Below are 21,268 nucleotides of genomic sequence, written 5' to 3'. Positions count from 1 at the left end.
ATGGCAGTTCGCAGCGAAAGCGTTGGCGAAGACAGGTTGAACTGATTTTATTATTTTATTATACTTTCTAAATGTTCCTAAACGCAGTATAGCTGGCGGTAAAAACATTCGATCGATTGTTTTCCCTCACTTTTTCCTTTTCCCCATTAAATGTGAATTATATGGACATTCCAGACCGTCAAAATGCTCGTGCTAGCAGCTGTCAATCATCAATCGATTCAATGTCGCCGTTTGGATCCGTCAGAGTCCAAAACCTTACCGGTGCCGCAGGAAGGCTCACCGCAGGGTGGTCTATAGGCCGTGTAATGTAATGCTAGGCAGCAGACATAACTGAACGGTTCATATTACAGGTGTAACGGGAATCCCTAGATCTCTCGGTGTATCTTAAACCCGTTCAGCGTTTATTAGTTTCCCAGATTCGATTGATCTGATCTGGCTTTCAAAGTAGCTGTCTATGATAAAGAGTTTCACTAAGGTCTAGTGCAGAAGACGAAATGAAAACACAAAATTAACTATGTCAACTTATATTTACACTTAACATAAAATAACACAAAACATTGATTAGGAATAAGATTGCTTCAAACTATTCATCCTACCCCAAACCTAACAATTAACACCTTGAAACTCCATACAACCTAATAAACAAGACATGTTCGTAGCTCAGGCAAACATAGTACCTTTCTGCTGCGAACAAAATCACTAATACAAAACCTCACAACCATTAAGCCACTATTACAAAACCTAACTCAACCACTAAACCACTGTTACCAAACCTAACACAGAACAAAAGACATGGTCTATTCGAACAGAAGTTAGGCATGCATGGTACCTTTGGCTGTCTCCCAAGTAAGACCTAGATATGTAGTACTTCCCCCTTAATATAGTCTCCTTAGGACATCTCAAAATAACAATCTTAAATAATTTCACTTTAATATAATAATAATAATAATTCAGCCAATGTTTAATTAATACCCAACTTAATCTACACTAATTACAAAATATATTTACCAAATTACAATACACAAAATATTACCAAATAAACAAATCTATAACCCATATAATAAAACATTAATTATTAAAAAATAAATCCATATCACCTATTTTCAACACAACTTAATTCCGTTTCCCTTACACAGGGAACAACCCGGAATCACAAAAGGTGTTAAATGGCAGAGTACTCTCACCCTCTGGCTAAGCAACAGATAATTATAATATGAACCGTTTGGTGATGCCTACTACCTAGCATTACACTACACAGCCTATAGACCATCCAGTCAGCTCTCGACCTTAGCGGTAGCCCGTGGTATTTTGGCTACCGATTTCTCACTCAGACTACCAGTTGTCTAACCCTGGTAGTTTGCGGGGCTACCAAATGTTCCAGTCACTCTAGGGATGCAACGATAAGGTCAAAACCGTATTGCGATATAAGAAACTGTATTGCAATATGTATTGCAATATAGTTGATATTATTTAAATTTAATATTTATGGGTTGGTTTTTTAAAAATAAAAACAGAAGGCATAACTTTTTAATGATCTTTATTAGTTTCAGCTGTCAGGCTAAATGTTTTAGGCCATATTTTTTTTTTTTAACACAATACTAGTCTACTAGAACACCGGTGTGACGGTGTCAAACTATTCATAAATTGTCACATTCTGAAATCCTTACTATCAGACTTTTCCATTGCTGCTCGCTTGACACAGAAATGTATGTATTGAGTCGCAATGTTTCGCCAGATCGACCGAACCAGAGCCGAGGTTATTAGCCGAGGTATTTTGAAGTATTCCGAGTTCAGTGAAAAACAGCGAAGTGTGATTCTCACTTGTTGTTTTATTTCTTTGAAGATGATAGCTGTAGCCGTATTCCAATGTAAATGAACAATGAATGATAATGTGTAAGTAACAAAACATTTATTTGTAATTATCGTTAACTGGTTATTTTCATTGGACTTTTAACACATTTTGTTTAGAAGTTAGAACCAAGTATAACCGACCGATCACTTCATATGCCAACAAGTAAGCCGACTACGCTTGACGTGATTGTTACATTTCCTGTCATCACCAATTAATAAAATGATGTGGTTTTTGTTTGTTTGTTTGTTTGCCTATTTCAAGTCAAATAAGATACAAGGAAAAAAAATAGCATATAAAAATTGCGATACGCAAAACTGTACCACAGTTCGTATCGAGCTGATCAATTATCGCGGTATACCGGTATACCAGTTTAATCATTGCAGCACTAAGTCACTCCACAATCAACAAGACGTTTAATTCACAGGGGTCTGAAATTCCACCTTTTGTGTGCGCGCTCTCTGCTGCCAGGAGTTGCTGTAACTGTTAATTGCTCCCCTAGTGTGACCCACAATATGATTTAGTGAAATAAAGGAGTATATATCTGCCAGTGGTAGGATTTGTTTTTTTAACATAGCAGACTAATACAAATAATTTGATGTAATTCAGTGGCCAGATATACAATTACATGGTTCATATGGGTCATGGAATTTTCATTTGGGTCATGGATTATCTATTCGTAGACATTTAAATGACAATCAACAACACAGCCCGTTGTTTTTATGCCTACTTATAACAAACGTTTTGTATGATCAAGACTATTTGCCGCCAGCTGAAGTCTAAACTAAACCATAACTCAGCCGTGGTTTATTTCCTTCTAGGCTACCTATGCAAATTGTCAGATTATTGTTTACAAAATTAATATCATTGAAATGTTAAAGAAATGTATAAATTGACAAATGTTTTCAATGTTAAAAATATTAATCTTTCTTACAAATAATTTTTAATTAAATCTCTTACACATCATTTACTAGCTATTGCTTTGCGTAATAACCTTGCTCAAAATAACATTTGATGTTGTCACGTAATAACACAAATACACATCCCATCTGGGATAATTGGCTTACGGCATTTACAGGTTTATTGTTATCAATAAAAAATGCTATTGTTTTGGAATAAAGGCAAGTTTTGTGAAGATTTTTCAAAATGACACCTATTGAAGATAGTTACGACCGTTTTAAGTATTAAAATATGCAACATTGATCTGAAGATCGTACAATTAGCAGACCGTTCTGCACGTGAAACCTGTATGAAATGTTTCAGTAATATTTTGTAAGCCCTTATTGCAAGATTAGGCCTAAAAACAATAAAAAATAATAAAAAATACTATTGTGTGTTTCTGGAATTGTACCAAACAAGTTAATGTAGGCAGACTAGGTAGGTTTTTTGGTGGTGGTTGTTAGATTATTATTTTTTCCACACCATATTTATCCTGGTTTATTCTGTTTTTTCCTTATGAATTACCAAGTATTAGGTAATTTTTCTGGGCAAGATCTACATACTCAGCCTTTGAACCTCTGCCAGTTGAAGCTGGTCAAAATTGCTGTACATACATAGTGTATGTAGCCTAATTTGAAACCAGAGCACATCAGCAGGGTGTGCTTTTTACAGTCACCAGGCAAGTGAAAACAATGTTGGTCAAGTCAAAACCTTATCGTGAGTTGCCCGTCTAGCGACCATATTTTTGCACATTCATTGCAATGAATTGTTAAAGAATGTTCAAAATGTGATTTTTGTAAAACAACCAAATGGTTAGTTTTGATAATAATTCAATTGACTGGTTCTCCACTATGTATAATATGCAGCCAAAGCAATATATGTTTTTTTATGGAAATTTGGAGCCAACCATTGCAACTTATTTCCTATGCCAAGTACAATATTTTAAAATATAAAATAATTTGGTCTACTAAAAATTGCATGGGCAAATCAAAGTGCTGACATGACTTGCGCGAATGGCAAGTGAAACAAAATCCCAAGTGCACACCCTGCATCAGTAATATACTGTGTGACTGTCCTGAAATTAAATTGTTAATTTAGTTTTTTAATTGATCTATTTATATATTTTCACCTGGTTTATGTGTATGTTTAGTATATTGTCTGTATGTATTATGTAAATGACACTCACTACTATAAAAGATTGTATAAATATTGCTTAAAATAAAAGCACAAAAAACCCCAAAACATGTAGGCCTAAGGAATTGTTTTATTTCCAGCAGATATTTCAACCTAATATGAAAAAAACTAAAATTAATGGAAGTAAACTAAATTATAACATTTTATTATTTGTTATGAACAAAATTGAAGTAATGTCTGATTTGAATTATCAAAAACGGCTTTAATAGTGAAAAATATGCCATAGTGATTAAAATCTAGGGTCTGTCATTTTAATATTTGGACATAATCTGATTTTTAAAACAAAATCACAAAATAAGAGTCAAGACCCTGACTTGTTTAGTTCATAGCTTATTTGGCAAATTATCAGTCCATGTTATTACTTTGGCGCCAGACTACATCGACGCATGTCGTGCCATTTGCAGTGACCAGTCAAATGTTGTTGATTCTCGTCCACATTCATTTCTGAATCAGTAATGCCAGAAAATGTTGTTACAAATTTTGTTCTGTTTTTAATAGGTTACCCTATGAGAGATTCCTGTTAAAAAATATTGTCCAAATGTAAACCCATGAGGCTTAATTTTGGTAAAATATGTTTTTAAGCCCATGACTTCATTTCACGTGGGCTTAGTTACAGGAAATTTCAGCAATAACAGGGCTTCTTAGGTTTTTTGTCTGTCCTGAGCACTCTGAGATCTTGTTAGCATGTTATTAAGAGCTGGAATACATTTCAAGTTATATCAGTCAAATTAAGCTTAAAGGTAGAGTAAACTCAAACAAGAGCCTTATGTGTTGGAAAGATGCATACCCGGACCACCAACAAACACTGACACTTTAACAAATGAAAAACGCGTAATTTTAGAGTTAATAAAAAACACAATTATTCATGCTAACTGGGGGCAACCATTTTGTTTCGTTTTTGTGACGTCCGGTGGTATAGCTTGGGGCGAAGTGACGTCAGCTCCGTCCATCTGCTCTGTGCACAGTGTAAACAAACGCTCTAATTTATGACAAGGTGCTTCGCTTTCATCAACCTGACTTGTAAAACAATATAAATGACTTAATAGTATAATAAACTATTTAATTAAATATATTTCAATTTGCATCAATAGAACGAAATGGAGAAAAAATGCATATTGTTAAGCCTATTGGTATACTATGTTCGAGCAAATATGACCACTCACGATACCCAAGTGATAATTTTCTTTTCTTTGGGACTACGTAATTGGTCAGTTTTGTGATTTTAGATGGGAAAGTCTACTTAATCAAGGGTTTTACAGAATTACTTACAGTAATAAAGCAAGACGGCCGATCGATTACGATTAGAGGGATATCTGTGCGGTTAACACACAATACCCTGTGATCTTAATAAAAGAGGCACGTCTTTTTAGTGTGTCTAGACCATCTAAATATACACCTGCCAATCAGGAATCACAGGTACAGGTCACGGAAAGAAAAGACCAATTAACTAAGAAAACACTCCGATTATTATTTCAGTACATGGGTTAATTTATGTACAAACCATAATAGTTATTTCACCACTTTGACAATGGTGGTTTATTTTGTATTAAAAGTAATATATAATTGTTGCTGGCTTACTGGGATGACTATTATTACAGAATTTTGCGATGCATCCGCAAAAATCAGGTATGTTTTGTTTCTTCAGTTCGAAGACTAATTCCTGACGTGACACGTTAGGTATTACGTAACCACCAGCTCGCCAGAGGGCGTATTCACTGGGATGGTACAAAATGGCTGCGCCCGTTATATATAATAGCTGTCACATTTAAGCGTTTTATTAATTAACTATACGATTATACTTGTTGATATTAAGCAATAATGTGCATTATATATCGTTGAATATGCATACCAGGTCAAATGCCTTGATTGTCCCATCCTTTAACATTTCAGTTTTATTTAGGTAAAATTATTTTGAAGTTGGCATGTTTTTACTCAGTTTGGGCATACATATTTTGAGCGCATTGTTTATCACTTCAACTTTGGTGCAATCTAAAGCCCTGTCTATATAAAGTTATATAATTCTGGATCTTGACTAAAAATAAATGAATACCTTAAAAAATATCCATAATGTAGTTAGATATAGCCTATATTATGGCTATGAAGTGTTTTGCTGTAGGATCCAGCTTTGTGACACAGGTGATATATCTAGATTAGGTGTAACATATGTTTGAGACATAACAGCCACTGAATAAACAGTGTATTGGGGTGTCATTAAAACAAAAACTCCTTTCCAGGTTATGTATTCAGACTCCTGGAAAATTAACCAAAATAGTGCTTAAAGGGACAGACACTAGTTTTTAAACACTACAACATATTTTTCACTATTAGAGCCGTTTGTGATTACTGAAATCAAACATTACTCATATTTTATTGTTTAGATTATCCATTTCCAAAGAACCTAAGTGTTTCTGGTCATCCGGTTGTTTCTAATATCACAAAATGCATTTTTCATATTTTTAAATACACACGTGCGTCTGAGAAGTAGCGGTTATTAATTAGAGTTTAAGTCTATTTTTGTAAGGATATTTTCCTGTTTTAATGTCACAGACTCTTGTTTCACTCTGTTGTAACTTTATCCAAATGTGTTACGGTTTGTAGATTAACTAAACTTAGTGTCCATTTTTACGAGTTGAAACTAGGGTCTGCGCCTTTAAAAGTCCTGGAAAATGAAAATATTTGTAGTGTATGAACTCTGTTCTAGAATACGGTAGCCCAACGCCTGTGGCAAGTGTTTTTCATAGTAGGGCTAGTAAAAAGTTTATTCCACTTTACAAGTAAAAGAAACAAAAAACAAAAAAACATCCCCAATCCCGAGGTGAAATGTCGCCATTTTCTTTCAATCTCATATCAAAATCTAATTATCATCAATATATACCATCGAAAAGTTAATCTACTTGTCAGTTTAATTTTATTCCTATATCTAAGCTGAACAGGCAAAAACAATTTCTAAGAAATACTGTAGCAATGTTGTTTACACTGGTAATCAATGATTTGCTATTTTAAGTAACACACTGTAGGAATATAATGCAAACGATGACCAGGCGAGTGCACAAAATTAGTTTCTGTTGCTGATACGTTAACATTTAGTGATGAAACTGATCTATAAACAATGTTCATTACTTATAAAAAGTGTGATACATTATATTTTATTTACCTGCAAAAAATAAGATAGCACTTGGCATTTGAGATAATTAAATAATGGTGTTTATTAGCAACCCCCAGTTTTGCAGACTGTAATTGCAGTTTGCATTTTTCAGTGGTACACTAAATAAAATATATTAATTTATTTGGAATAGTTAATGGTAAATTAAACATAATACAAATTGCATGTTAACTATTATTAATAGTGATTATAAAATGCTTTGGACATATTTGGGTTAGTTTTGTGGGGTTTTTTTTACTTTCTAGTATTTTTTGGTACAAATTTACGGTAGGGCTAGTAGATTTTTTAACCATGGCTAGTGGATTTTGAAAATCATTGATCCCATGGCTAGTGGATTTTTAGAAAATTCTAGAAGCCCAGTGTATAATCAATGGCGTAGCCAGCATGAGGTAGACGAGGCACTTACCTCGTCTGGAATTTCCCCAGATTTATTTAATTTTTCCCATGACACATTTGGCATGAGTCTCACGCATTTGTAACAAACATCACACTCTCACGCAACGTTACTATAATGTCACACTTTTTCTAAAAATTAAATTATTTTATAATCGTAGTTTATATTTAAGAGCTGAATGGAATTATATATACTGATATGCAGGGTCTTTGAATTCGTTACCTATTAATAATAATACAGCATATTGGTTCATTACTAACAGTCACTTGCGGGTGCTACCGATGATCGACTTGTATGGTTTGAATTAACCGAATTAATTAATAAAACTTGCACTCGCTCGATTTTGTTTGTTTGTTGAGATTTGTATTTTGGACTTGAACAAACAACAATAAAAAAAATCTCGCCCTGAATCTGACCAAGAGCCTACAGTCCCTGGACCCTGACTTCTAACTTTCTCACGCCTAAAAATTGCCACATATTTTTTTTACAGGTCTGGGTTTGCCTCAACGTTTTTTCCTCTGGCTACACCCCAGATAATAATATATAATAGAAATGTAGCGTAGTAGGCTTCATCAAATGCTACCTGAGGATTCAGTACCAAAGCATTTAAAATCCAGCTATACTACATGTATGAAGCCATTAGTCTAATCCTGAGCTTCAGCCCTCACATCAAGAAACTGAAACTGGTATTGGTAATTTAAGACTAACTTGTTTTTATCTTTTTTGCAGTATTCTGATGGAGGAGCTGGCTGTCCTTCAAGCAATATACATTGATGAACTGGTCATAGAGCAAGATGACAGGTACAGTGTAAACAGTTAAAGTTTGTTTTATTTAACAACACCACTAGATCACATTGATTTATTAATCATTAGCTATTGGATGTCAAACATTTGGCAATTTTGACATACAGTCTTAGAGAGGAAACCCGCTACCAGGGCTTCTAGGTTATGGTAGCCCCACTCCCATGGCTAGTGATATAGGCCTCTGAAAATTGCGAGAGTGATAGTTTCGTTTGTGCGTCGCTTGCATACATGTAAGTATAGTTTGCATAACCCATTTTTCGTTTGCGCATTGAATTTATGACATTATTTGCATGTTCATGGTAGGTTACCTAAAAGCGAAATGGGTTATAATTTGTGTAATAATTTCATTATTATCCACATTATCAAAACAAATATTTTTATGAATAAAAACCTACATGTAGGACCATTTCAAAATGTTTCAAACATAACTAAAAAGAGACAGTGAAACAATCATTCTGATAAGCGTTTACACTGGGGAAGCCGCATTAAGTTGTGGCGTCGCTTCACAAAATTACGTCATTCGTTGTGTAGGCCCCTGCGTGTGCTGTAACCTCACCGTGGTGCAGGGGTGTAACATTCTCTTTGAGAATGGCCAATACAGCACAAAATTGAAGTTTTGAGTAAAATTCAGTATCTGTAAAATTCTGTGATATTTGTGTTTTTGCACAGTTCTTTACACTGTTTTTGTTTAAGTCTTGAATTTTTATATTGATGTTGATCATCACTTTATTTATTTGCATTACCATAGTTTGACACCCAATAGCCGATGTATTTTTCATTAAACATTCATTTATTCATTCATTCATTCATTCGTTGTGTAGGTGAAAACATGACACACACATTGGGCATACTGGTTATATTTGCATGAATATCTTGAACTACATGTATGTGGATAATAACTATGAATATCCTAACCCTACCTCAACCCCCAATGTTAGTGTTTTTAATCTCTATCTCCCTCTTTAGGTAACATATCTGATTATAACTATTATTTAGTAAAATTATATTAACTTAATGTAAAGTACGGCTAGTTAGTTTTTAATCGTGGCTAGTAAATTAAAAAAATCACTGATGGCTAGTGGATTAAAAAGCCCTGCAATAACTGGAATATTTTTATTATTTAAGCATATAGAATAGATGATTCACTTCTGTTTGGTACATAAAAGATCCACCACATCGCTATAGTTTCGCAATGCTCGCTTATCTACATTATTATGGTCAACTACAAACTCAATGGCCGGCTTTGATTTTCTTCTTTTAGCAGGACGCCAGTAGAATTGGGACTTTACTTGATTTGTGCAGGTGCTGAGCTTCTCATGTGATTTTGAACAAATTTAACTGTCTTGATTAAGGGGTCGTCTCATATCTCCAAAACATATTTATATCCATAGAGATATGGTACAACACCTTTCCAGGAGTCTGTGGGGGATTTGCCTTGAAATTTTGACAGTGGCCAGCGGTTGGCATACGCGTTACATGTAAGGGGATGCTAATAATTACGTAACACTCTAGGGGTAGAGGAAGAGGGTGTTGTGTTCGATTTACGTAACATTTATCAAGACTATATGTTATTTGTATTCATTACTTAGACCTAAAAAGTTGTTTTATATTTCAATTTTGTTTTTTTTTAGCTTGGGCAGGTAAGGGTTTCGACACCCAATACCCACCCCTGCACATGCACCCGTTTCCTCTTAAATCAATATGCTCTAACATTGATGTTGTTAAACAAAACAAACTAATTTTACCCTTTCCAAACGAAAGAATATTTATTTGAATTTGTCGATTTTAACGTAAAATTAAGAAATGAAAACGTTCATTGTCTACGTTAGTATATTTTTATTTTAAAAATATAAACATGATCAATGTGTTACTAGTATATAAACTAAACTTTAAAAGTTCTACTAACACTTTATAAAATATTAATTCTGAAATAGGAAGGTACCATTGTCGATAATACGTTGTCAAGATCAACCCGGTTTTAACGAAAGACTCTAGTACTGTATCCTTAACTGAATGTTCTTCGTACAGCGCAAGATTTCTCATTTCATTTTTTGAGACGAACCATACAATTTCAAATCCACAAGCCCACGTGTTAACTGAAACTGACAACAGGCTGTTGTTTGTGCGTTGCCAAGCAATGGCGGTACAGGCGACGAATCGAGCTTATACTTTTGACGATCTCCGTTCATAGCGAACACACACAAGTTTTTTAAAAGTGCATTTGTGCTTGTATTTCATATTTGTACATGATGTTATAATATGGTAACCAGAGAATGTAACTTTAAATAGATTCAGTTGAATGTTCTTAATTGTGTGTTGTTTTTACTTTCAGGAACCATCCTTCAACAATAATCCTTGAATTGCATCCATCTACTGGTGATGATTTAACAAAACGTTTTGTCTGTATGACATTGGTTCTGAAACCGCCTCTAGCAGTAAGATTATTAATGATAATTTATTACATGTATGTACATTTCTGAAACAAATCCTCTGAAAATAATGTTAGAATTGACAAATGTTTGACATACATTAGCAGATCATTAATTAATTAATATCAGTGTTCTCGCTGCTCCATTTAAGTGGGGCGGCCCACTCCGCTATTGCATTTTGCCGCCCTCCTTTATTTTTCCACACCCTACTGTATTTTACAGCATGTATCACCGCTATTTCCAAATGCACACTTTTTTTCCACAAAAAAAAATAAAAAATTGATCAGTCTCCACACTGGATATCAAAAGAAAAATGCTGCGTTGTGTGTATGAAAAAGCAACTAACGAAAAACTTCAGTAGATTACGACAGTTACTGTAACGTAATTTTACAGTATTTTTAACAGCTTCTATTTAATCCCATACCTGTATCCATGTGTATGTATGATACACACAATAAAAGCTATATTTTATTTGAGCAATGAAAACATTAGATTTTTTTATGGATTCGGCAATCTCCGACTGAAAAACCACTTATTTGGCACCAAATTTGTCACGTGATCAGAATGGTCATTTTGTGTTTTGTTTCCACTAATTATCATCTGATATTTTGTCCTCAATTGCACATTTAATTGTTTGTAACTGCTGATTTTTACCTTCTGTTTATTCAGCAATTCTTTATAAAATATTATAAACCGTTCATTTTGGGTGGGATATCACTGTTTATAAAAACAACGGAAGTGGTAGTGTTTATCATTAAAATCATTTATCTTGGGTGCCAACTAATATTTATTACCCCAGCAGGCACTCATAACGAGGAAAATAAAAATCATAAAATCTCACTGAGAAATTATCATGAATTGGTTTAACGTACACTACTATTGGATGATTTGACGCCAACAAACCAATCACCTTGTCAGTACTAAATATGTCATCACAATTTGGCAAAGAACACACAATGACGTCACATAGTTTAAAGCGTTTGCGTTTACGTCTTTCTGGTTTCAGTGTTAAACTTGTAATAAAATGGTAATTTTATGCAATTCATTATAGATTTTTTTTTTTACAGAATATATAGAACTTTGGGTTTTAAAAATTATCTGTAAACCGTGAATAAAATACAAAGTTAAAGCAATACCCAGAACAGTAATTTACGTCATTTCTGTATACATGGACGTGTATATCGAAAATAAAGGCTTAAAAAAACAACAACAAATAGCTGGGATAATAAATAGAATAACAAACTCGGTACCAGTTATTATCAAATTCATGTCCCTCGTAAAAATTATTTCATTCAGGACATAAATTTGATAATAACTGATAACTTGTTTATTATTCTCTATATACACCACCTTTACAAAATCAAAACTACTTTTAAGCAGCTGGCCATATCAAAGCGATCGATTAATTCGATGAAGATGGGAAATAAAATATGAACAGATTTTTTAAAATCCCACATTAGGGGATCACTTTACAAACATCTTTATTGTTTTTCATATATCTTGAAATCTTTATTACAATAATAATTTTAAACCGGAACTGCCGTGAATGTCAGTCCAACATCATCTTCTGTTCAATTAAAAGATGAGTCGCCTTGTATTTCGTATAAACTTTTTGTACCAAATACTGAGAGGCAAAATAAAGAGTATGTCTTTTCACAAAGTCGACTAACACACAACAATATATGGTAACCAAGCTTTCCTCTTTTTTTTTTTTTTGGCTATTCGTTGTTTTTTGGGTTTTTTTTTTTTAAATGTGTGCTGCCGTATGGCTGCCTTCCACTGAATATGCTCCAGTGATTTCATTAAATAAAACAAATTTTAACTTTTAATTAGATTCTCATTTCATCTCAAATTCCATCAACCTCTTGAATATATATGGTAGCTTGTGTTTATTGAAAATCTTAAGTAGTAGGGTACATATATTAAAATATTCTCAATTTTTCTCAGTTTACTCAACTTACTTGTGAATAAATGTATCATTGGTTAAGATCGATTGACACTTTTCTGTGCTGCATATGAAATTTGGTGCAGATGTGTTCTTTTTCCTTTTTATATAAATTTTTATTATAAATATATATATACCTCTTAAATGTGTATGATATTGTAAGAAACAATAAATACCAAAATAATAGGATGTCTTAATGTTTTATTTATGCATTATTTATAATTTCAGTATCCAGATGAACTCCCTGAAATCGGCATCAAGAATCCTCGTGGTGTGGGTGATGAAGAATTACAAAGGTTTTATCACCTTGAAATAATTGCTATTGAACATTGTTATGTCAAAGCCGCCAACAATAGCAGGATTAGGCTTATCCTTTCAAATAATAACACTTTTGATGCCAATAAAAAACATTAATTCCTCGTACCTAATATATATATATATGGTCATATACATGTACAAAGAGAAAATGAAACTGCTACAGTGACATTATATTTCAAATGGTAATATTAGATTTGTCAGTAATTATGGGCTTTAGTTTAAGATTTTGTTACATTCAGTGGTACCAAAGCTATTAAAGTATCTATACTATTTATTTATTGATTGTGTTCAAATGTCAAATTTCAAGGGACACCATGAATTCAAAATCATGTTTGTTACAGTTTACAGGAAGCAATGAATGAGTTGGCTGAAATGAAGCGAGGTGGTCCAATGTTATATCAGCTGATTGAGGTAATTGTTATCATAGCTAGTTGTCTGTATGGATGTATCATATTAATGACATGCACTGACCAGTGCCTCACATGATTGGGAAGGCGCTTGAGGGGAAGTTGCCCCCGCCTGCTAAAAATACTAAGTGCTTATTTAGTTTAAACACGCCCTTTTTGTCTAGCTGGAGAAATCCATATACCAAGTTAAAAGTTAAAGTTTGTTTTGTTTAACAACACCACTAGAGCACTAGTGGCAAGGGATCTTTTATGTGCTCTCCCACAGACACGATAGCACATACCATGACCTTTGATATACCAGTCGTGGTGCACTGGCTGGAACGAGAAATAGCCTTAATTTATAAGTTTTGGAAACTGTCATGCATTTCTGGTCATCTTGATGTGAGCTCAAAGTGCATGTTATCTCAAACAGAAGCTTGGGTCAGTGACTTTAATAACATTATACACAAGCAAATAATCTAATGTGTTACTCAGCAAATGAAATGAGCTAACAAAATCTTTGTTCTTCATTCTCACCAGTGCCACACATTTGGTATATCAAATGTAGCATGTTTCCACTGTCATAGTTACTACATGTAAATGTTTGACATCCAGTAGCCGATGATTAATTAATGTGTCGTCAAAACAGAACAAACTAACGTTTTGTTAGTTTTCATCTTTTACATTTTCACTTTTAATTGTTGCAAATTTAATGTGTGTCTTTTCTTTCAGATGGCAAAGGAGACGTTAACTGAAGGGAATGTTCCCCGATGTCCTTGTGTGATCTGCCAGGAACATTTTGATGAAGGAGATGTTTTCACCAGAACAGCTTGCTACCATTACTTCCATAAGATGTGTTTTGGACGCTACATCAAGCATGCCTTGACACAGTCTGAGGATTCGGAACAAGATGAACAAGTTAGTCTTTTTATTTCATCTTTTATTATGGGCGTTATTAAAGGAAGTCTTGTTTTTCATTCTTTATTTTATGTTAAGAATTTAATTATCAGACCCCTTTTGGTTTCTCGCTTTCCAACAACTGTATCTTGATTATGAGATGTGAAGACAAATCTGTCTTTTTGTTGTTACGGAGTTGTCTACTCTAGAGTTGTACAATATCGATTGTAGACAATAATTGAAATATGTTCACTGTTTCTGTAGGTGGTGTGTCCCGTGTGTCGAGAGAACCTGAGTTTTGACTTGGAAGAGCTGGAGGACAGCACTGCGATGGAACTAGATGACTTCAAGTTCGTGCCATCACAGGAGATCAGAGATCTTCAGAAACAGATGGCAGAACTCCTGATAAAGCAGAAGTCTAACGGGGGAATCATTGATCTTCAGGAGGAAAAAGACAAATACCTTGTCAATGCTGTAAGTACAGATGATTTTTCGTTTTTTTTAAGAATTTTTTTATCTTATTATTTCTTGTCTCTGGTTATTTGAATGCAATGCCTGAGGTACACTGAAGATATCATTTTCACAAAACAAAAGCATATATAATTATGTCCTTACAAGTCACATGACATAAAAAGAATGTCAAATAATGCAATAATTATGTACACGTTTATTGTAAACCATGTGGATAATAAATTGGGTTATCAGAGAATAATATACCTTTTGGCAAAAATATGTTCTTTGTTTTCCTATGAGTCACTGTGTCATAATTACATCATTAAGTTTCAAAGATAATCTGTATTGTAAAATACTATATTTTCAGATATGAATACAATTTGAGAAAATAAATTTCATGCAAAAAAGGCTGACTAAAATTAGATGGGGGTGGGTGGGGGGGAAGAAGTTTCAACTGTACAAGTCTGGTGGTAACAATGCTAAACATAAACATTAAAATAAAAAAAGCAATTTATAAATACATACATGATAATAAACAATATTAATACTAAAAAGTTTGTATGATTTTCTTTCTTAAGTGCTGGTGATCAGTTTATCAGATGAAAGCAACATGTGCTGTTAAATGAAAGGGTAAACATGCATTATCACAGTATATTAAAAATGAGAAAATTAAAAGAAATCCAACCTGCATTTGCAATGTTTCTGCCAGAAAGAAATCTTTGGGTATGGCACTATGGAATTGAATGCAACCACAGTTGTGAAAATCATACAGTAATGATAAGAGTAATTAATTTTGTCCAAAAGTTAATTAAAAAACAAACAAATTAAAAACAAATTGGGTATGGCGCCATACCCGTTTTACCCTCTGGCAGAATCCCTGATTTGTATAGTTTGTACTTGTTTCTTCTTCACACTATAGGTTTTGCTTGTTGGCCCATTACAAGCCGTATTGATATAGTATTTTGATGGCAATAAATATTGTTAAAATTAAACTTGAGCTAGCATTGCACCTTCAAATTTGGTTCAGTTTTTATACCAATTTTGAAGATTACGGGAAAAGTGAACACATTTAGCACCTTACTGTATTAAATTGTAAACAGTAAATAGAACATCTTCATAAGGTTCAAAATTGTTAATATCAACTGGAGAATAAATGCTCGCAAATTGACTAATTTTCATTAAATCGCACAAATTTAATCCTGCGAAAATAAAGTATTTTACAGTGTTATCCAGTGAATTAATTCCCAACTCAGAATGTTAATTAGTAGGTAGCAGGTATTTGTTAATAGAAAAAACAACAATTCTGCCGCCTATATTAATAAAAACTTGATCTATTTATACATTATTCATTGACTTTTTTGATGACACTCAGTGGTAGTTGGTTGTACATACTGAATGTTGTTAAACCATTCATTCATTCATTCATTCATGATTTGTTTGTTTGTTTGTTCGTTCGTTCGTTCGTTCGTTCGTTCGTTTCGTTCGTTCGTTCGTTCGTTCGTTCGTTCGTTCGTTCGTTCATTCATCCATCCTTCAAGTGGAACGAAAGCTATTGCACCTTAAAGGGACATATGTTTACAGGAAAAATAATTCTGTTGAAAGGACATATGCAAATTCATTCATTCAATCATAGCTGTTATATGTATTCCTTTCTTTGAAAAGTGCATATAAATTTAATTAATCCCTTCATTCATTGCAGGATATTGTCATAAGTCTACCATCAGATGAGAAAACTGCAGCCAAGGAAAAAAGCCATGCTGAAAACAAACCTAAGGACACACGACATGAAAAAGGACAACACTATGATCGTTCACGAGTAGGACGTGACACTCCGAGAACTAACCCAGAAACCAAACATGTGTCTCATGTTGGAGACAAAGACTGGTACAGTCACAGGGAGAGGAAAGGCTGGGAGAGAAGGAACGATTCTGGCAGAGTGAGAAAGTATGACAATACAAGAAATGATCCAGAAGAAAGATTTGATGGAAGCCGGCGAACTCAACAAAATGGTGATGATTATGGAAGAAGGGGAAATCAACAAAGTAGTAGAAATGTTTGCGAGCATCACTGGAATGAAAATGCGAAAAGGAATAGAACTAGTCACGATAAAGGGAACTTTCAAAGAAGTGGAAGGAAAAACTTTGACAATCATAAAAATAATATAGCAGGTGATGAAGAGTTATCGGAGAAGGTTACAACGAGAAGTAAGAAGGTGCTAACCGGTGTTGATAGCGACTTAGCTCAGTCAGTAGATGTAGACAAACAGGAATCAGTGAAAACAGAAAAACAAGTTACGACCTCCGATTGTGATCGAAATGGACCATCACAAACTGAAAATCATGATACACATCAGCATGAAAATTCTAGGAACAGATGCAGTCCAGAAACAAAAAGCAAGACCTTGGAAGGTAGTTCTCAAAGATCTAAAGCTGATACACATCAAGATAAAGATGGCAAGCATGATAACACATATGAGAAGCAAATGCATAAAAGTGACAAGCCAGATTCTACATGTGACGGAAAAGGGCTGAAAGGAGAGACGCAGGATTCTAGATACAACAGACAGGATTGTAAAGATGACAGACAAAAATCTAAAGGTGACAGAGATCATTCTAGATATGATGGACATGAATCTAATGCTGACAGATGGAATTCTAGATATAACAAACATGATTTTAACAATCGTGAGTTTGAACAGGATTCTAGACGTGACCGGCAAGGATCTAAAGCTGATGGACATTATCCAACATCTGATGCACATAAATCTAACCGTGACGAACAAGGATTCAAAGGTAACAGACAGGGATCTAAAGCGCATGGACATGACTCTACATATGATGGACAGAGATCTAAATCTGACAGACACAGTTCTAAATATGATGAACAAGACGGGCACAGTTCTAAATATGATGAACAAGACAGACAGAGTTCTAAATATGATGAACAAGGCAGACACAGTTCCAGATATGATGAACAAGGCAGACAAGGGTCTAAATTTGATAGGCATGAGACCAGAAATAACAATAATTATGATTCTTATGGTGGAAGACAACATAGGTTTAGAAATAATAGGTATTACGAAGATTACGACAGAGATGGTCATCATAATGATAAATATTCCAGACAGAGAGGTGACCATAGAGACGATGTTTATAGCAAGCATCATGGTGTAAAGGTCAATGGAAAGAGTAAAGATAACAAAAATGTCAGTACAAGCACTAAAGATATTCAGACGTCTAAGAAAGATGCATCTGCTTTACAAGAAAGTTGTCAATCACAGAACAGTGATGAAAACTCACAGTCGAAGCCAGATCAGGAAAAAGTTTATTTTGAAAAACAACTTGACTCTGAGAAAGTAAAAACTGAGAAAAAATCTCTTGCTGAACCATATTCAGAAAGTGAATTTAGCAGTAAACAATCGGGAAGAGGGCGAGGAAGAGGCAGACGAATAAACACAAGGATGGGGCAGATGTATAGTGATAGGGATTCTGAGAGAAAATTGCAGAATACTCAAAGCAAATCAGGTATGAATACTGATGAAACTTCGAAGGAAGAAAAAACAAATTCTGATAACACCCAATGGGAAGACACTGATATTAATGAAAATATATCTGAAAGACTAAGAAGAGAAAATGCAAAATTTGGACAACAGCATTCTGAGGATGATAGTCATTGGTATGAAGAAAATGATAAGAATTTTGGAACAAGAAGGCAAGAAAATGTCAAAATTGGTACATCAGATAAGAGTCAGTTAGGAGAAAGTAACAGGAATAGAAGAGGAGGTCCAAGGACAGGCAGAGGTAGAGCTAGGCTGCCAAATTCTGACAGAGGATATGACGGGGACAGAGGACATGATAGAGACAGAGAACATGATAGAGACAGAAGATATTACAGAAACAGAGGATATGAAAGAGACAGGGGATATGATAGAGACAGAGAAACAAGAGGCAGTGCAAGACATAGGCCTGAATCAGGAAGGATACGGAAATCGGGCTATCATGAGGAAAAGTCTATAAAAAGTTTTTCAAAACGAAATGGTGAACCAGAAAGAGAAGAAGGAATTAGAGAAGTTCAGGTTAGTGAGGACAAAGATGTTTTGAAAACTTGTGGAAAAGAAAAGGAGGAACCAAAGTCTAACCACCAGAATTCTACAAATTCAGCATCTTGTGATTTAGTCTGTGATAAACCAGTGAGAGAGAATAGTTCTGCTGGTAGTGGTCGTGGTCTGGATCAATCATCAACTGTACCTCCTGGTTTTCATCTTACAGGTCCACCACCGGGATTTGACAATCAAAAGACATGCAGATTAAGTGTTAACAAGGACGAAACTGTTCCCGTTGAGAGGGTTGATTCCTCACCATTAGTGCCACCACCTCCAGGTTTTGATGTCCGGTAATTCTGGATGATGATATGCAGGCAACGATGTTCGAAGTCTTTCAAATGAAAATTTGCCAAAGAATCTTTACTACTGCAGAGATATTAGTTTGGTTTTTGAATCTGTTGATTTAAAATGAAAAAAAAGCATATATATGTATTTATATGCATAAATTATTTATTTTAAGACTTATTTTAATCTCATACGGGTGCAAATTGATGACTGTTTTCTTTGGACAGTGATGCATACATGTACTTGCACAAAAGCTTCATGTGTAAATATTGTTTTTGTTTACCCAAGTCAGTCAGGCATTGTCCCATGGTGGTTGTTTTTTTTGGGTTTTTTTGTTTTGTTTGGGTGGTGGGGGTTGGGTTTGTTTTTTAGTTTTTTGTTAATATACACATATTATAAATTAACAGGGACTTTCAGTCTTAAATCTATTTTATTCCTTTTCTCAGCTTTAAAATAAAAATCAATTTTCTAAACTCAAAGCTGTGATAATTGGGAGTAGATTCAGAGAGATTCAGATGCTGTAAAGATGGGTATTTTTCATTGATAACCGAAGTTTGTCAAAAAATTAAGTAAAATGAATTGTATGTATTAAGTTATTAATATTTGTTAACCAGGTATTTTTGTGTTTTTAGTAACTTATTGTTACATGTAGTACGCTATTAATAGATGTCCATTTATATCTTACTTTAATTTATAGAAATAATTTCATTGAAAATATGTTCATAAAGTTGCAAGTGGCATATTTTGCTATTTTATATTTACAGATTGACTGATACCACATATCCAAATTCAGACTAACATCATGCTTCATTCTGATTTACCGGCCTCAGTGGCGTCGTGGTTAGGCCATCAGTCTACAGGCTGGTAGGTACTGGGTTCGGATCCCAGTAGAGGCATGGGATTTTTAATCCAGATACCGACTCCAAACCCTGAGTGAGTGCTCTGCAAGGCTCAGTGGGTAGGTGGCTCTGCAAGGCTCAGTGGGTAGGTGTAAACCACTTGCACCGACCAGTGATCCATAACTGGTTCAACAAAGGCCATGGTTTGTGCTATCCTGACTGGGAAGTGCAAATAAAAGATCCCTTGCTGCTAATCGGAAAGAGTAGCCCATGTAGTGGCGACAGCGGGTTTCCTCTCAAAATCTGTGTGGTCCTTAACCATATGTTTGACGCCATATAACTAAATATGTGTTGAGTGCGTCGTTAAATAAAACATTTCTTTCTTTCACTCTGATTTCCCTTATTAGAATTTCTAATTACAGAAATTTAAAAATAGTAAATAAAATTATTTGATTTCAGGTCAAAGTAAAATGTTAACAGTGATTTAAAACCCACAAGAAAATTCAGTCAAAGTGATTGTTAAGCTGATTGAGGGTTAACTAAGAGATCCTTATTCAGATTTCCAATATTGCACATTTGCATCATCACTATAATTGCACATACAATTTAATAACCACTACATGTCCTTGTATCTAGAGATTTTCTGTTGCTGGGTTTAATGGTCCCAATTGGACAGAAATTTAGATTATGAAAGTTTCTTTTGTTTAATAAAGATCTCTAGATAGAACACATTGAGTTATTCATCATCGATTACTGAATACCAAACATTTTTGTAATTGTGTCATATAGTCTTAGAAGAAATCTGCTACATTTTCCAATTATTAGTAAACAATATTTTATATGCACATAAGCACACACAGTACAACACATACCACAGCCTTTGGTATACCAGTCGTGGGGTACTAGTTGGGATGGGAAAGAATCCTATCAGAAAATGGGTTAACTGAGCATGTTCAGTCGTTCGACTCTACCGACTGAGCTAGATCCGGCCTCTCATTTGTGCAACCAATCATAATGTCAATCTCCCATGGTTTAAACAACAATCAATAAGTAATAGTTAATAGTAATAAAAATCTAACTCTTATTCAATTTTATTAAGAGAAAGAAATGTTATATAGATAAGGACCACAGGTGATAAATAGAGAATATTATATGACTCAGTTTAATGCCATTTTCTAATGTACTTGTTCATAAAAGTGGCATTAAACTGAAAGTCGTGTAGTATTCTCCATCTATTACCTACCTATAATTATTGCTTAGAATTCATCAAA

The 21,268-nt window shown here is 34.2% G+C and overlaps 1 protein-coding gene across 1 annotated transcript; it reads left to right on the top strand.

Moving 5' to 3' along the window:
- LOC121367913 (hornerin-like) lies at window positions 1–20,099 on the top strand. Its single transcript, XM_041492364.1, has 8 exons — window positions 1–35; window positions 8,269–8,340; window positions 10,676–10,778; window positions 12,946–13,013; window positions 13,377–13,446; window positions 14,154–14,339; window positions 14,583–14,792; window positions 16,471–20,099. Exons 1-8 carry the CDS (start codon window positions 1–3, stop codon window positions 19,165–19,167), a joined length of 3,441 nt encoding a protein of 1,146 aa, XP_041348298.1. The 3' UTR covers window positions 19,168–20,099.
- Window positions 20,100–21,268: the final 1,169 nt, after the last annotated feature.

Source organism: Gigantopelta aegis, chromosome 3 (genome assembly GCF_016097555.1).
Source record: "Gigantopelta aegis isolate Gae_Host chromosome 3, Gae_host_genome, whole genome shotgun sequence".
NCBI lineage: Eukaryota > Metazoa > Mollusca > Gastropoda > Neomphalida > Peltospiridae > Gigantopelta > Gigantopelta aegis.
Note: the sequence above shows the minus strand (reverse complement) of the source record. Positions and strands in the feature narration are given on the sequence as shown.